Here is an 18,679-nt window from a genome sequence, read left to right as displayed (position 1 = left end):
CACCTGTGTGACTGCCCCAGTCCTTCCAACCCCACAGATGATCAGGCCGCTGCTATCCGAGGTTATTGCTGTACCTCAACCTTAGTGCTGGGAAGGAGGCAGGCTCTGCTTTCAGGTCTCATGTGGTCCCGGCAAGGGCTCTTGTACACCAAGCTCTTGCAGAAAAGAAGAAATAATGACCCATTCCCTACACCTTAACCCTTGCAGGTTGAAGTACCACCATGTTGCATCGAGGGAAGAAGCCAAGAGCAGCTCCTGCACAGAAAGGGGGTTTTTCGCTGTGAAATACTTCAAAGCAACTTGGCTTAATGCACAAATGGACTGAACAAAAGAGCTTCCAAATGAAAGGTGCTACAAATCTCACAAGGCTGACTTTAAGCCTGCCAATTGGACGGGATGGATCATGATGCCAAGAAAGAAGCATGCAAGCCAAACAGTATAGGTTTCATGCCACGGCCACGCACAATGGAGGCCTTTCTCTGCTCTCGTCTGAGGTAATTCATTTTCCCAATTAATATACTTTCAGCCAGGAAGGTTACATTAAGGCAATAAGTCTTACTCATTTTTTACCCTTCCCACCCCCCCTAATTTTGTCATTCAGCCAAGCATGTATAGATAGAAAAAACTGCAAAAGCGTTCTTGATTGCTGAAATATTGCCTGTGGAATGTTTATTATTACTGCATTAAATGAAACAAAGTCCTCAGCAGTGTTTGCTGCATGTGTCATCAAGCTCTGGCCTTCCAAACACATTTAATTGACATTCATCTTGCAGCTAATGAAATGAAAAGTTGAAAGTTGTTAAATTTCACAGGTGATTAAGCAATTTATATATAATTCAGAAATTAATCTTGGGTAAGTCCCATTCAAAGAGCATCAGGAATGCAATTCAGTCTGGAAAAGAAAGTTAAATGGCAGCTAAAAACTGAAACTCATTGTTTTAAATGTATTTACTAACAAAAAGAGCCACCACTGGAAAATTCACACTGTCAGTTTATTCACAAAAATGAACTGCAGTAGCAGTGCATCTAAAGCTAACAGAACACTGGGGCAATGGGACCAGCTCCAGCAGCTTTTGACTCGGCCATGTGACCTCATTCATCTCCAGTCCCCTTTTCCTCTTCGAGAAATCTCAATTTGCAGGGTACCAACCAAATGCACCAAAGGTCAAATCCCATCCCCCGCCTCTTAGCCCCTTATATATTTCATTCCATTATTCTCCAACTCCACTTCCCGACTGGATTCACCTACAAGGTGCTGTACAGCACTGTATGGACATATTTATATTTAGCCTCAGAGAAGTGAATAAACCAGCCACAGTTGAGCACCATACTAATAAAATTAGGTAGAGTAATGTAAGTAACCCAGCTCTCATTCAGCACCAGCTTGTGGCTGCATTGTGCTCACAGAAACATCCCAGAAGTGCAATATTAATTCAGCTGTTTGTAACATCCCAAGTCACTGCTCTTCAGTTCAAAACCCCAAATCTTTTAAATTTTGCTTAGATGGAAAGACTCACATATTTACATTGGTTTCCTGTCTATGTAGTTATCCAGCTACGTTTTTTTCCTCTAAGTAAAGCATCACGTCCACAAATTTACTCCTTCATTCTATTACACTGAAAGATAAAGTTGAGATTTCACACAGAGTCCTCAAAGCTTTTATTCACTTGGAACTGAAATGACTAGCTCAAATTTCTGCAGTTACTGAGAAATATAAGAAGAGGAAATTACAAATGAAGTAATTTTATACGGAAAAGAAATAGCTTGGGGCTCGATTCTACCGTCCTCAGTGAACTTTCAGTGAAAGTTGTGCTTGCATAAGGACCACAGAATTCAGCCTTTGGTAATAAGTAGGTTTCATAAAATGTACATGTCATATTTGTGGTGAGAGAAGTAGTTTCCATGGTCAGGCTGGGTTCCCAGATTTCTTAGTTTTGCTTCGATAGCAAATCTTCCCAAAGTCAGTTATTCCTATTATGCTAGAGCATCATCCCTTTCTTCTTCAAACTGCACTTAATATTTTGCATAAAGAAGCATAGTAAATTTTGTGTAAAACCTGAAATATAAGCCAAACACTCAAGATGTTCAAGTCCAGTGAATATAAAATCTTTAAAATTTAAAAGATGATGGCTATTATTATTATTATTATTATTATTATTTTGATTCTCTCATCTCTGTGTGCTGTGGTCTGTTCTATGAACTGAGCAGTTTATTTTCAAGGTGACAGCCATACATATACATTAAGCAGACAATCCTGCAAACGTCCACACGTCATTGTGGAAATAAAGATTAACCTGGGATAGTGTCAAAATAGTAACGCTGAGTTCAGGAAGAAAATTGCTTCCCACGGATGTTCTTCCAAAAATTTAAGCTTTTTGCTTACATCTGCAAGTAAACATGTGTCTGGGGATGAAGAGAAGGAGCAGACCTTGGGAGCCTGCTCCTAGGAGGCCCATAGTGGAAGATGAGTTGCAGGGAGAGGTTACAAGAGGCCACCTTGGGCCTGGCCAGTGCTGGGCTGTGGCTCCCCTCACTGTCAGAGCATTTGAGGAGCTGACATGAAGAAATGGTTGCAGAGGGCTCAGGGGTGGGCAGGCAGCAGCACAAAAGCAGGACCTCTCCTTCCAGCAACTGGGAAAAGACCTACAAGCTGTCTTCCGCCTCATTCACCAATGCTTGCTTGCGGCTGGTCACCACAAAAATATGATGATATCAGGTATGTCTCAGCTTAGAAGTTATAATGAGCCCTTTCAAGTTTTTCCTCCCTCTGTCCAGGAGAAGGAGGATGAAAAATATTGGCTATGTGCAGCAATGCAAGTAGAAGAAAGGAAACTAAATGCAGGAAGGTGAGGTTGGTGAGACATTGAAACAGGTTGCCCAGAGAAGCTGTGGCTGCCCCATCCCTGGCAGTGTTCAAGGCCAGGTTGGATGGGGCTTGGAGCAACCTGGTCTAGTGGAAGGTGCCCCTGCTTCTGGCAGGAGGTTGGAACTGGATGGGCTTTAAAGGTCCCTTCTAACCCAAACCATTCCATGATTCTACAATTCTATGACAGTGGGAAGAAGTATCATTTAACCTGATGATTTCTACTCCTCAAATGCAGGATAACCAGCAAAGAGAGGACAATATGCATTTCTGGGCATCATAATTCACTCATTCCCCTAATTTGTGCTAATGCTGAGGAGCCACAAAGTGGCTCTTGAGCTTTTAGGATGAACCTGAAGACTGCATTCACTTTTGCCTAGGGCTACTCATGCACCCTTAAAAGAAGGGAGTGTCACTTGCTGTCTTCATCCACCCTTCTCCTGGGGAACAAGGAAGGTTTGGGTCTCCCTGTATCCCCAAATGCATGGCACCATCTGCTCCAGTGTATGTTCAGCTCTCCACACCATAGCTGGACACTAGCATGAGCAGGGAATGATCAGAGTACTCAGTGGACTGGTGTCGTAAAAGAAAACAATTGAAGGAAACTTGCAAAGCCATTTAACTTCTTCAAAAAAGCTCAAAAAAAGATGATGCTATTGGAAATTATCGCGGCTGCATAGTACTGTGTGGCTTACAGTGAAAATTAGAAATAGGAGAAAGTGTTCAGCATGTTATCCACGTATTGTCTGAGGCTTTAATGGCTTCTTAGTCCTGTCCATGCCATGGTTAGCACAGCAGACAGTAAAACTATCATTCCTTTCAGAAACCAAGAACTCAAAGGCTTTGCCAGCATTAAAATATCAAAATTAAGTGCTAAAAAACTAACAGTAAAGCAAAAACCTGACAGATACATTTCACCAAAATGAAAAAAAAGGGATTAAAATTAAATAAGATTAATCTAAATGACTAATCAAAACTCATACTGCAGGCAGTTTACCATGTTTTGTGGTAAATTAAACACATCATTATCCTGAAAATTGGAAAGTGATTTAACAGAAATGGAATTTTTGCCTCACTGAAATGTGTTGCTTTGCAACAAAGCGGATTTCACTTCTCCAGTCAAACACTCAATGAATGAGTCCCAGGACTAAAAGTTGCATGTGTTATTACAGAGCATTAACTTTTTCACTCAAGTAAACAGGGCCTTTCTCAAAAGAAAGCGGTCAAACTTTCTAAATGCATTTAAATGCAGACAGAGCGTGCTGAGCCTCACACAACTGGTGAGTTTTAAAATAAATATGGAGCCAGAGTAAGTTGAAATGCAACTAGCCTGCATTATGCCTTGGATTTCTAGTGCACACAAAGCTTAATCTGAAATGTGGATGACCGTAAATTAATTTACTTACTGGGAACACAAAAGATGGCACATTTACAAAATGAGAAAAATAAGTAGTTCTTTTTACAAGATTGCACCACAAATATTCATCCTGGCTGAATGGATATGTTGACTGTATTTTGTTTTCTTCTTACTCAATTTTTCACTACAGGCTTTCATATTAAGTCTTCAAAAACTGGTGAACCTAGTATATTTTGAGACAAAAGCGGATATAAGTAGTTAAGAAACAAACATATTCAGAAGCTTAGAAGGTAGCACTACTCGCATTCAGTTCAGCAGGTGACTGGTAATCGAGAGTCTGCAGGAACTCAGATTTTCCAAATTTCCAAGTGCATCAAATCTGAGGGTTTTCTCATAGTTAGATACAAAGCAGTTATTCCCAAAGCTGATTTAACAGAACTTCTACTTCAAAAAAAACAAGAGACCTCTTGGGAGGTCTTGAGCTGGAGACAGGATTCCTGACATTAGCAGATGGCAGTTAGCGACTTGTGGCTGTCAGGCTGTGTTCTCCTTCCACAGAAGGCACAACCATTAATCCCATTTGCCATAACCCCTCGACATACACTTGCAGTCTATTAACATCAAAGGTACAGCTTGTTGGAGACAGTGCTCAGAAAAGACACACGTAGGTACCACTGGTTTCTCTAGCCAGAACTGCATTTATTTCCTTCTAGTGGCCTTCTTCCCAACACATTTCAGAAAATAAATCTTTAAGGAAACTCTTTCACAGCTGAATATAAAGCTCACAACAAAACCTGGCGAGCGACTGGCCATCTCCCTGTGTGGGAGGATGGGCATGACTGCCAAGGCCTCTGGCCACCCAAGCAAGATTCAAAGAAAGGGGAACCATGACTTAGAAAGGCAAAGACATTTTAAAAAATATTTTCTTAAACCCACCAAATTACTTCTCCTTGTTATAAGTTATTGCTGTAAATAGGAAAAAGAGAGAAGTTGGCTCCTGCAGAGACTGCTGACTGAGGCAATTTTTGAGTGCTTGTGACTCCTGAGTATCCCACAGTGAAATTCCTGTAATGCATAATTTTGAATTATGCTTTAAAACCACCCTGTAAAAATAGTGAAGATTAACCAGCAGAGTAAGTGTTCAGGCCATATGTACACGTTTTACTTGTTTTATCCTTGCAATTAAGGCTTCTCGAAATCGTAGCTTTGTATTTGAAGAAAGATCTAGCAGGGTTTGATTCTATTAGGTGCAATGTCTAATTTTAAAAATGATTTAAGATCATCAAGACTGGAAAAAATCTAGTATTTCTCTAAGGCTGAGAAATTGCATAGCATAATGAAAACAGATTACATTCAACAAACTCATTAGTGCATTTGAAATAGAATTTCACATAAAAGTGATGTTAGCAGAAGGATAATAATTTTAACTTAATTTTTGTTTAAAATTTCTAAACTAATCATAGCAAGACAGATGAATGGAGAGATAAGAGAAGAAATGTAACAGCCTGAAAATTTACAACAATTTAATCTTCCTTGATATTTTCAATGATCTACTAAATCCTTCATATTAAGCATTATATCCTAGCTTGCTTTCCAGTTTAAATAAATCTACCTGAAACAATTTTCAGGGATATAACAGCTTTTTCACCTCTTAAACTACACCAAGAAGTTAAGAACAAAAAAGCAAAAAAGCATAAAACAAGACCATACAAGAGAGAAATCATTATGTCACCTGCTAACCATCAAGGTAAGCATATGTCAAGTTCATGTAGCTCACCAAAGCCTAAAGTGGTGTGTATAGTTAGACATAGCACAGAAAGCATGGAAAACAGGACAATTCTAACTGAAATTTGTGAGTTGCTAGTTTGGTTTGACAGCACCAAGACCTAAGAATAGCTGAATTTGTTTTCAAAATACAACTTAAGTCTTTCCAGGCAACAACTTCTTGCACAGAAGACTGCCTGCAAATTAGAAAAACAGTGTATGCTAAGAAAACACTCCAAGTATAAATGCTTTTAAGCCCAGCCACATAAATCTCACACAATGTTAACCCTTGAAATTCTTTCTTACCATTACTAGAAAATACTTTACTTACTTACATTACTTACAAGTCCTTTACTTGTCACTCCAAACTCGGAAATATATGAAAATGTGTTAAGCCCCAATACAACTACATTATCAGATTTCATTTGATTTTAGGATTGAAGGGAACTCAGAAGACAATTCCTGAGAAGGATATAACCTCTCTGCTTGATTGCCCTCCTGCATTATTGACGGAAAGAATACACAAGTCAGGGACCAACATTTTCTAAAGAAAAAAACACATGACTGTCTTACATACAGGCCAGGGATGTATACACAGAGCAGCTAACTAAATATAATAATCAGTCCACTAATTAATTTCTTTCAGAACTATTTATCTAAGTCACTAAATTATTTACAAAAAATATATTAAAACACCCACAGGAACACAGATTCTAATTAGAAACATCACATTTTGATTTTGATTTTATTGTGTTAACATGCCATTCTGACCAACCAAATCAGTTGAGTCAGTCAGCTGATCGGAGCTAGCACAGCTAGAGCCGGAGCCGGCACGCTTCAGAGACCACGAGGGTCAGAAGAGATTAGGAAAAGCAGAGGGGACAGCGCAGACACATCGCGATTCCCGACATCTCCCGATCCCCGAAGCCCCAGCAGCCCTTGCGAGAGAGCGGCTGACGTGGCAGGGGGCGTTCCCGCGGTAACGGCGACCGCACCCCTGCCCCTTGCCTTGAAAGAGCCTTTGGGAGGGCAGCTGCCCACCAGGCGCAGGGAGGAACAAGCAGGTTGTGTTGTGGACTCTGTTGCTGGTGTCCCAGACTGCTGACCAATATGGTCGCCTCCAGAAGGAGAGCTTGCAGTAAGGAGACTGTAGCAACTCAGACAGAGATCCTGCCCCAAACCCTGGCTGTTCAGGTCTCTGGCTGCAGGGAGTGCCAGAGCCTGCTGCTGCCGAGGGAGGGAGGCCAGCATTCCACCTGTGTGAGGTGTGAGCAGGTAGAAGATCTGCTTAGATTGGTGGCAGAACTTAAGGAGGAGGTCGAGACGCTGAGGACCATCAGGGAGTGTGAAAGGGAGATCGACTGGTGGAGTAACTCCCTGGCATGTCAGCAGGAATGGTTCCAGGGAGATACCCCCCACAAGGGGATGGACCCCCTGTCCTCTCAGACAGAGGGGGATGACCCGAGACAGCCCCTGCTCTGTAGCTGTCGCGCAGAGGTAAGGGACCAAAAAGACAATGAGGGCTGGAAGCGAGTTCCAGTTCGGAACCGTGGGCAACCTTCCTCCCTTCCTGCCCTGCTTCCCCAGGTGCCCCTCCGTAATAGGTTTGAGGCCCTGGATCTTGATGGAGAGGTAAGTGAGGATGTGGTGCCAGGGCAGACTACAAGGTCACATAGGAAAAGGCGGTCGACTTCGCACCTCAAGACTGCCTCTGACAAGAAAGAAAGAAAAGTCATTGTTGTAGGCGATTCCCTTCTGAGAGGAACAGAGGGCCCGATACGCAGAGTTGACCCTCATCATAGGGAAGTGTGTAGTCTGCCTGGAGCCCGGATCAGGGATATCACCAAGGCGCTCCCCAGCCTGGTGCACCCGACAGACTACTACCCGCTGCTGGTCTTCCAGACAGGTGGGGGGGGGGGGAAGCTGCTTCCCGCAGTCTGAGGGGGATGAAGAAAGACTACAGGGCCTTGGGGCGGATGGTGAAAGAGTCTGGGGCTCAAGTGATCTTCTCCTCAGTTCTTCCATCTTCCGGTGATGATGTGGGATTGAATGGGAAAATTCAGTCTGTAAACAATTGGCTACGAGACTGGTGCTTTAGGCAGGGCTTTGGGTTCTTTGATAACAGCTGGTTTTATAAGGCTCCAGTCCGGATGATGGCACGTGGGAAAGGTTTAACTCACAGAGGCAAAAGGATGCTGGGTCATGAATTAGCAGGGCTCATTTGGAGAGCTTTAAACTAGATTCGAAGGGGGATGGGGTTGTAACTGGGCTTGCCCCAGTGGGGCAGCACTCTAGGATTGATGAAGACTGGGAGGCCTCCTATAATCCTAGGGTGAAATTGGTGAGCTCAGCTCCCTCCTTGAAATGCCTACACACCAATGCGTGCAGCATGGGAAATAAGCAGGAGGAGTTGGAGACCTGTGTTAAGTCAGGAGATTATGATCTGGTGGCAATTACAGAGACGTGGTGGGACAGCTCACATGACTGGAATATACTCATGGAGGGCTATGTCCTTTTCAGGAAAGACAGGCCAGCCAGGCGGGGTGGTGGGGTTGCTCTTTATGTGCGAGAGCAGCTGCAATGTACTGAGTTCTGTCCAGGGACAGGGGATGAGCGAGTTGAGAGTCTGTGGGTGAGAATTAAGGGGCAGGCTGGCAGGGGCGATACTGTTGTGGGTGTCTGTTACAGGCCACCAGATCAGGGTGAGGAAGTTGACGAGGCCTTCTATAGGCAGCTGAGAGCGGCCTCACAGTCACAGGCCGTGGTTGTCGTGGGGGATTTTAATTTCCCTGATGTTTGCTGGAAGGACTACTCAGCAACCCAGCCACAGTCCAGGAGGTTCCTCCAGTGTATGGATGATAACTTCCTCATGCAAATGGTGGATGAGCCAACCAGGAGAGGAGCGCTGCTGGTCTCATCCTCACTAACAAGGAGGGTCTGGTCGAAGCAGTAAAGGTTGAGGGCTGCCTTGGTTGCAGCGACCACAAGATGGTGGAATTCAGGATCTTGTGTGGTAGGACCAGTACAATAGCAAGTAGAATTGCAACCCTGGACTTTAGCAGGGCAAACTTTGGCCTTTTCAAGCAATTGCTAGGGGAAGTCCCATGGGCAAGGCTGCTTGAAGGTAAAGGGGCCCAAGATAGTTGGTTGACATTCAAGAATTGCTTATTCCAAGCTCAAGAGCAGAGCATCCCGACACGTAGGAAGTCAAGGAAGAGGGCCAGGAGACCTGCGTGGCTAAATAAGGAACTGCTGGGTATGCTCAAGTGGAAGAGGAGAGTTTACAGGTCATGGAAGGAGGGGCTGGCCACTCGGGAGGAATATAAGGCTGCTGCTAGAGGATGTAGGAAGGCAGCTAGGATGGCTAAGGCCTCCTTAGAATTAAATCTGGCCAGAGGGGTCAAGGACAACAGAAAGAGCTTTTTCAAAGACATGGCTGATAAAACTAACACCAGAGGCAAGGTTGGCCCACTGGTGAACGGGATGGGTGCCCTGGTGACAGAAGATACAGAGATGGCAGAGTTATTGAATGCCGCCTTTGTCTCAGTCTACTCTGCCGGAGGCAGTCCTGAAGAGCCCTGTACTCCTGAGACCTCAGATGAAGTCAGGTCAACGGAGCAGTTTGCCTTAGTCCATGAGGAATGGGTTAGGGACTAGTTGAGCAATCTGGACATCCATAAATCCATGGGTCCAGATGGGATGCACCCGCGGGTGCTGAGGGAACTGGCGGAAGTCATTGCTAGACCACTCTCCATCATCTTTACCAGGTCTTGGGAAACGGGAGAGGTGCCTGAGGACTGGAGGAAAGCAAATGTCACTCCAGTCTTCAAAAAGGGCAATAAGGAGAACCCGGGTAACTATAGACCAGTCAGCCTCACCTCCATCCCTGGGAAAGTGATGGAGCACCTTATCCTTGGTGCCATCTTAAGGCATATCAAGGATAAGAGGGTTATGAGGGGCAGTCAACATGGCTTTACCAAGGGGAAGTCATGCTTGACCAACCTCCTAGCCTTTTATGAGGAAATAACATTGTGGATGGATGATGGCAGAGCGGTGGATGTGGTCTACCTTGACTTCAGCAAAGCATTTGACACAGTCTCCCACAGCATCCTCATAGCTAAATTGAGGAAGTGTGGCCTGGATGATCAGGTAGTGAGGTGGACTGCAAACTGGCTGAAGGAGAGAAGCCAGAGAGTTGTAGTCTATGGGGCGGAGTCTAGTTGGAGGCCTGTATCTAGTGGAGTGCCTCAAGGGTCAGTATTGGGACCAGTATTATTTAATATATTCATCAATGATTTAGATGAGGGAATTGAGTGTACTGTCAGCAAGTTTGCTGATGACACTAAGCTGGGAGGAGTGGCTGACACGCCAGAAGGCTGTGCTGCCATCCAGCGAGACCTGGACAGGCTGGAGAGTTGGGCAGGGAGAAACTTGATGAAATATAACAAGGGAAAGTGTAGAGTCCTGCATCTGGGCAGGAACAACCCCAGGTTCCAGTATAGGTTGGGGAACGACCTGTTAGAGAGTAGTGTAGGGGAGAGGGACCTGGGGGTCCTAGTGGACGGCAGGATGACCATGAGCCAACACTGTGCCCTTGTGGCCAAGAAGGCCAATGGCATCCTGGGGTGTATTAGAAGGGGGGTGGTCAGGAGGTCGAGAGAGGTCCTCCTTCCCCTCTACTCTGCCCTGGTGAGACCGCATCTGGAATATTGTGTCCAGTTCTGGGCCCCTCAGTTCAAGAAGGACAGGGACCTGCTGGAGAGAGTCCAGCGCAGGGCGACAAAGATGATTAAGGGAGTGGAGCATCTCCCTTATGAGGAAAGGCTGAGGGAGCTGGGTCTCTATAGTTTGGAGAAGAGGAGACTGAGGGGGGACCTTATTAGTGTATATAAATATATAAAGGGGGAGTGTCATGAGGATGGAGCCAGGCTCTTCTCAATGGCAAACAATGATAAGACAAGGGGTAATGGGTATAAACTGGAACACAAGAGGTTCCACTTAAACTTGAGAAGAAACTTCTTCTCAGTGAGGGTGACAGAACACTGGAACAGGCTGCCCAGGGAGGTTGTGGAGTCTCCTTCTCTGGAGACATTCAAAACCCGCCTGGACACATTCCTGTGTAACCTTATCTAGGTGTTCCTGCTCTGGCAGGGGGATTGGACTAGATGATCTTTTGAGGTCCCTTCCAATCTCTAACATACTGTGATACTGTGATACTGTGAAATCAAGCGATGGTGGCTGCAGTTTATTTAAACAGTAGTCCCGGGCAGCTAGCAGGCTTCCAGATGTGCTACTCAACATCCCTGCAACCAATAAATAAAAGGAGGACTGTTGGAATGTTAACATTTGTCCAGAAAATTGCTCAAAGAGTTAAAGACAGTGATGATAAAAGGAGCTCCACCAGTTCTTGTCATGCTGCCAGAGCTGAATGTTTACCCAGAACTGCATCCCCACCAGATGGAGGTGAAAAAACCTCAAACTTTAGAAAGTCTCTTTTCCCAACCATTTTGCCATGAAGAAAGGCATAGCATAAATGATTTATGTAGTAGAAACAGACCTGTAAAGACACATTCAAATAGTCACATGTAGGTTTCTTGGCATTTATGTTAGCAGACATTTTTGGGGAGCATCTGCAATCTAAACACTATCATGTTATTCCACAGACCATCTTTTTGCCTGTCATCATATTTATAATTCATGCACTCTGGTCTTACAGCTTGTGCTGCAAGAGGGACTCTGAATTGGGATGGCTGAACTTTGGGATTGAATTATGCTTTACTTCTTGAGGAGAGATACAGGTGTCCAGCTCTGGAAGATGCTGTGCATTCCTAGTGATGGACACTTTGCATGTCTTTGCAAATCCCCACTGTCTAGAGTGGCAGTCTTGTATCTGAGACACAGCAGTAGATAGAGCAGGGTGGAAGTGTAGAAGTGAGGGAAGAGTGATGATAAAACAAGACTGAAATCAAGAACCTTTGTGCAGGCTGTCTTGTGGAAACTAGGCATGAAGCAGGCTGCATGGCCACAAATCACTGAGCCAAGTGCCAGAAAAATTTTTTATCAGTCTTCTCCCTCCCCCAGAGTGGAGGGAAGACTCTCTGCTGACTCAAGATCTACCCTGAGGACAGGGCGGAGGATTAGCAGGCAGGGCCAAGGAATCATTGGGCCAGAGCCAGGAAGATGCATATATCATGACTGACTTCTCTGAGCCTGAGAGGAGTTCTTGCTTGGGAAAGCATTTTTTTCAACTACTGACCGAATTTCTATTGCTGGTGCATGTGGTCCCACCAGCATTCCCCATCTGATCTGACTGGCATGCTTAACTGTTAATAACAACTCTTCTCAAGTGCCCGAGCCTGAGATCTGGCCTCTGGAAGAGCACGGCTGCACAGCATGTCAAAGCACAGAGATTTCTGAGCCATTGCAGGCATTGCATCTCATACAGCCCTGCCAATACAGGCTATAAAGCCCATAAGGTACTGAGGATGAAATAACCATTACCAAAGCAGCTGCCCCTTCTGAGGCCACGTATTGTCTACAGTACATTGGACTGACACATCTAGATAAAAACAATGAAAAATTAAAACTCCTTCTTCCATCAGCTTCCCTATACACAGGCTAGGGTAACACTATAAGAACCACAGTCACAAGTTGCTGAAGTGATAATAAACATAAGAAAATTAAGAAGTCCTTTATTATGTATAAGGAGATCAGGAAGACAGCCAAAAATAAGTTGGGAATCCATCAGTTCTCATGTCTAAAAGTCCTTCTGCATATGTATTGTGTCTGCTTCTGGAAAAAAAAAGAAGGAAGTTTTCCATGTGTGTTTCAGACAGAATTGTCTTTACACAAAATCCTTCTTTCTAAGCATAATCAAACAAATACAAACTGAGACACTCTAAAGAAATAGCTACATTAGGCAAAGAGCTGGACATACTAGTGAGTTTCTTTTATAAATATTAAGCAGCTGCTCAAGCATGTAGTACTCAAACCACTTTTCTTACCCATTTATAGATTGTGGCATTGTCATCTTTCTTTCAGAAGCTGCAATTCTTTTAGAAAGGCTTCCTCCCACAGAGTATTTTTCTAACTCAGTGTCAAATGTCTACAGAAATACATGTGCATGTTATGTATGATATTGTATTTTACAGTAATATAAAATCTGAGACATAAAGATCAACGGAAATCCCAGAATCTGTAACTTGGTCCATTTGTTCCACATTATTGTGACAAACATGGCTTTTTAAGAGGTCCCCAACAAATTACATGCCAGAGTGTTCTTTACCATCTAGACTGCTTGAACTCCATATGACCAATTCCAACTTGGCAGGGATGCCCTTGAAATTAAGTATGTAATACATTTAAAGTACTTTAAGCGTTCATTATGACCACAGTCCACACCCTGCTTCCATGAAATCAAGGGAAGTTCTGGCACTGACTTCTACTGAAGCTGGATATTTACCTGTGATGTTTTAATTTAGATAAATTGTGACTAAAATGATTTTAAATTGGTATTCTTTGATGGCATGCATGTAGAGCAAATCTTCAGTCTAATTAGAAGATGTTACGTTATTCACCAGGTTGGTTGAAAATTATAGGTAAGTGTGGATTTGTCAGATTGTAAACTTAAACACAGCAGAATGGTTAAATTTAACTTAAAGCTACTACTGAACATCTGCTTCTGAATACATTTGCTAGCACCTTTTAGCACTGTTAAAAGGGAATAATAACATGGGAATAAAAAGCTTTATGAGAACACAGCAAAATAAAAAAAAAAAAGTACCTTCATAAAGTGTTTACTCAGCATAATATCTATATGTTTAAACACAGGAACTAATAAAACTTGCTGCTGTTCTTGTCAGCCTCTTAGAGAAAACGCCTCAGCCACTTCATGTATTAGTCTCCCCTGGATTATCTGAAACTCAGAGATCTCCCAACACAAATAAATACTTTAATTTGGTATGGTTGGGTTATCTCCTGGATTTCAGTTTTTTAGGAACCATACTCTAGGAAAAAAGATTGTGCTCTTGTCAAACTATTGGCTTACAGTGCTAGGCACGGAATGCAACTGTCTTTTGCTCCCATCCTTCTTCCAAGGATAATAATTGTTGGCTGTACGACACCCTTTATCAGTTCAGCCTTCGGATATTTCATATGTAGACCTATGGACTTGGACTAGGAGAGTAAACAGACATCAAGCACATGCTTCCCCTTACGAAACCAGCCTCAGCTTCTGAAGGAATAATAAGTGTGGTTGAAGCCCAAGCAAGTCAAAGTCACAAGTGAGCAGTTTGCAACTAAAAAGTAATAGTAATAGCTTTCACCAGTGTAAAAAAGACAAAGCATACAGTTATCTCTATCCAAAATGCAAGACAAATGATACATCCAGTCCTCAAATCATGTATTGCAGATTCAGCTGTGCTCAGGCTGTGAAATACCTGAGTGCTGCTGCAATAGGAAAATATAAGCCATACATATTGTCACTGATACAAGATATGGCACACAATGTGGCAGAAACCAGAATTGTATCCACTTGTCAACAAGCTGACAAGTTTCCTTCTATTTTTGGTATTAGAAAGTAAGAACAAGTTCTGCAGTAAATTAAATCCATCAGACCGTGGGGGACCATAGATCAATCCAGAATATGATGCAGGATGACTTTGTTACTAATATTCATACCAAATCTGAAAACAGAATATTGTGATCCGATGCCTTAAGTGAAAGTGTAATTAATCTTCATAACATGAATCCACATCCCATTTTAAACTGAGAAAAACTGTTACTATATTTAGGATTCCAGAGCAAATGTATGACTGGAGGCTGAGCAAAGCAGAAAATTTAAATTTGATAAGTAAATTATGCTACTTTTCAGACATAAGATTTTGGTAAGATTATTTGAGTGGTCCATAGCTGTTTTCTGGCCATTGATTTGACCTGTTTGCACATTTCTGATGACAACATTATATTGGATTTTACTGTTATTTATATTTGGGCTTTTATTGCAATACATGAGGCTCTTATGACCCAGGTAGGACCACTTACTACTGCAGGGCAAGAAGTCAACCTACCTAAATTTGTAGTGAGTCCTACTATCAGAAAACTAGAGATAAGGAAAAAAAATCACCCTGATTTCCAGAAATCATTTGACATCAGGTAAGCCCAGCTCTCCCTACAGAGATCTAAACTGCAGCTTGGGTACCAATCTCCATCCCCTAAAACTTCAAACCATCATGAAAATGTTTCTTTTCTATCCTGAATGCAATGCTTTCAAGTGACCACTCTGCTTTACCTGCATCAGCAGCCGTGATCAGTAGCATGTACTGTTCCTTTGCCTCCCGGTCCAGGCTCTGCACCAAGCGCAGCTCTCCACTGGCAGAGAGGGTGAAAGCTCCTTCCTCATTCCCAGCCACCAGCACGTAAGTAAGTTTGCTGTTTAGGCCTTGATCGTCATCTCTTGCTACAACCTATAAAGGTAGTGCAAACAAGTGGGAAGAAATATCAAGAGCTGATGAATGTAGGGTCTGTGAAATTTGGGATAGAAGAAATAAATGCCTTATCCCTGGCAGCGTTCAGGGCCAGGCCAGACGGGGCTTTGAGCAACCTGGTCGAGTGGAAGGTGTCCCTGCCCGTGGCAGGGGGTTGGAACTAGATGATCTTCAAGGTCCCTTCCAACCCAAACCATTATATGATTCTATGGTTATCTACAATCCAAATTAACAGATTGAATTAATACAAATGCTTTAAGGGCTAGTATAAATTAGCTATAATTATAAAAATTATAACTTAACACAGTGATGATGGACTTAAAAGCATAATTTGAAAATAATAAAAAGTTGATTACTTCTTTTTTGTCAAGCATAAATACAGTAAAGCCTGTACCGGGGCTCAGTGGAAACCACAGATGATCTGGTATAGGCTGAGCCGCATATCAAAGCAAGCACTGCCTGTCCTGCTGGCTAAATCCATTTAGTGCTCTTTCAGTGTGTGGCACAGAGCCCCATCCCAAGTAGGCAATGATCATCAGATTGAAAGATTTGTTGCATGAAAGTTGAGATTGAGTTGAGATATAAAGCAAATTCTTTAAGTCCTGGGGTAAGCAGGAAGATAGGTAGGGAAAACAAACAAAACTCCAAAGCATGACATAAACTCCTGGTAAAAAAACAAGAACAAAAAAACAAAAAACAAACAAACAAAACAAAACAAAAACAAAAACAAAAACAAAACAAAACAAAACAAAAAACCCAGCCAAGCGAAAAACCCCGAAAAACCCCACACCAGTCAAAAAACCCCATCCAAACAAACAAAAAGGTAAAGGAGCCAACAACCACAGCATGTCAGATTACAGCCAGGAGGCAACTTGTCTCCCACCTTTTTAATTTTGGAGGAAAACACTGTACATTAATAACATATCCTGAGGCATGCTAATAATATTATATGAGATAGATACTTATTTGCTGAACATACGCACCTGAAGAATAACTTTTGGGAGCGTCTCTAAATTCTCAGGGACATTTACAGAGTAGGGAGAAAGTTCAAATGTGGGAATATAATCATTGACATCCTTCAGAATAATACTGACAGTGGTGGTGTCGGTCCTGGGGCTGCTCCCACGGTCAGATGACTGAACAGTCAGGGTGTAGGAGGGTTTTTTCTCTCTGTCTAAAGGCTTGGCAACTGTTATCACACCTGTCACAGAATCGATCCGAAACTCATTATTGGCGTCTCCACTCACGATGGCATAGCGGACCTGCCCGTTTGTACCTTCATCTCCATCCGCAGCAAACACCTGGATTAAATCCGTCCCTGTTAAAGTATTTTCTCCCACCTCTACTTTATAAAGCTTTTGGGCAAAAAGTGGATTATTGTCATTAATGTCCAGGACTATAACCACCACATCTGTAGATGAAGAAAGGGATGGCTGGCCCTTGTCTGTGGCTACCACGGTTAAGGTATAGTTGGACACAGCTTCTCTGTCGAGCTCTCCGGTAAGCCTCACTTCACCGTCAATAGTGCCAATGCTGAATTTGTTTCCCAGAGGCCGGAGCAGACTGTATTCGATGTAGCTGTTTGGGCCACTGTCGGGATCGGTCGCCTGTGCTTTAAACACAACCGTGTCTATTGGCGTGCTTTCTGGGACATAGGTCAGCTTTGGGGAGATAAAGCTCGGAGGGTTGTCATTCACATCCAGCAGAATAATGGAAACTTGGGCTGTGCTTGTGTACCTGAAGGCTGGGAGAGGGGCCATGTCATGGACTTGCACAATGAGGCTGTAGAAAGACTGGCTTTCCCGGTCCAAAGGCTGTCTGATGCTCAGCACCCCGCTGTTGTCAATGCCAAACTGCCCGGCACTGTCCCCGGAGGCAATGCTGAAGGACAGCTGTGAGCTGGAGCCTGGTGTGTGGGGAGAAGAAAGGTAGAGAACATGACTTCCTCCCACTGTCCCAGATATATGTGTTTCTGGACTCATTTCCTATGGAAATGAGGACTGTATAATTGTGCTGCCTGTTCAGCCTCCTTATAAACATTTCTGAATCCATCAGCTAGTTTCAGCCAAGTTTCAGAGTGGAGCAGAAGCCTTTGAAATAATTATTTTCTGACAATAGTTGAAGAAAGAGAGAGGGAAGGATGTTAATTGGAGCAGCCACAGAGGGAGCAGCCGGCTGAGCTTGTCTCTGCATTTCATTCAGCAGGAAACACATGGTGGCAACCAGCATGATTTTTCCCTGTCTACAATGGCTAGGGATAAAGGTTTTGAAGGGTTTTTCCTTGGGACACCAATACTCAATGGTTCTGCTGCTCACTGAACAGCTGCTTTCCTCTCTTTTTCCCAGTTCATCTAAGCAACATTATTATTCATGTAACTGTTTCATGAATTCTTCCACCCAATTAGAAAAAGCCACAACCAGAAACTCACAAGCCTAGTTAGAGCAAGCCAAGTGTGAATACTGGGGAGAGGTATGCTTTCCATATATGGCATGGTATTCCAAAATATCAGATAAACAGCCCTCATCTTGTGATTGAAACATAACTAGCAATTATGGTCAAGGGAGAGATTTATAACTCTGGTAAGGGAAATGCATCCTGAATCTTGACAAGGCTGCAAAATTACCTTAAATATGCCACACAGGAAACAAATGTACATTACCGCTTTAACTCCAGGGTTCACTCTAAACAGCTCATTTTTGGGAATACCCAATTGGAATGAGTCTTCTCTCATACAGATATATCTCCCTCTCTCAAGAAATCTATATCTATATAAAAATATCTATCTTATTCCTATTATAATTAATGTTGAAAATATTGGTTTCTTGTTTTGGATCACAAGGAGTATGATTTAGGATTAGTAGATTAACAGACTGTTCACTACTAATTAACCCCTCAGATGTGGCTTTTTCATGCAAAGAAACCGAGCTGTCTGCTTAAGCAGATGATTACTTTGCTGTGCATTTTGTCATTTTGCTCAGAAGCTCTTTCCCCTCCGACTGAATTGCTTTGATAACAAAATTATTCCTGCATTAGATTTATTAATCTCTGCTGTTGATTATGCTCAGATTTAGGAGCACTAGTTTTAATTATCTTTCCCCCAGTGGCTACTCTAATTGGCATCTTTCCCTCTCTTTTCTTCTCTTGTAGGAACTTAATTATAAAACAAATAGAACCAAACATGAAAGACAAAATATTTCAACGCAATTAAA

At 43.0% G+C, this 18,679-nt stretch overlaps 1 protein-coding gene across 1 annotated transcript in view; it reads right to left on the bottom strand.

Annotated features, from left to right (window-relative positions):
* FAT4 (FAT atypical cadherin 4) overlaps positions 1-18,679 on the bottom strand; it is a gene marked incomplete at its 5' end in the record, with an annotated part of 147,638 nt that overhangs the window by 40,100 nt on the left and 88,859 nt on the right. The window contains 2 exons of the mRNA XM_080638907.1: positions 15,274-15,448; positions 16,453-17,375. Of these exons, the coding sequence (XP_080495033.1) occupies positions 15,274-15,448; positions 16,453-17,375 (1,098 nt within the window). The remainder of the gene's footprint in view (positions 1-15,273; positions 15,449-16,452; positions 17,376-18,679) is intronic.

The sequence above is a fragment of the Psittacula echo genome (assembly GCF_963264785.1).
Source record: "Psittacula echo genome assembly, chromosome: 1".
Classification (NCBI taxonomy): domain Eukaryota; kingdom Metazoa; phylum Chordata; class Aves; order Psittaciformes; family Psittacidae; genus Psittacula; species Psittacula echo.
The sequence above is the reverse complement of the archived record's forward strand: the minus strand, read 5'-3'. Positions and strand labels throughout refer to the sequence as shown.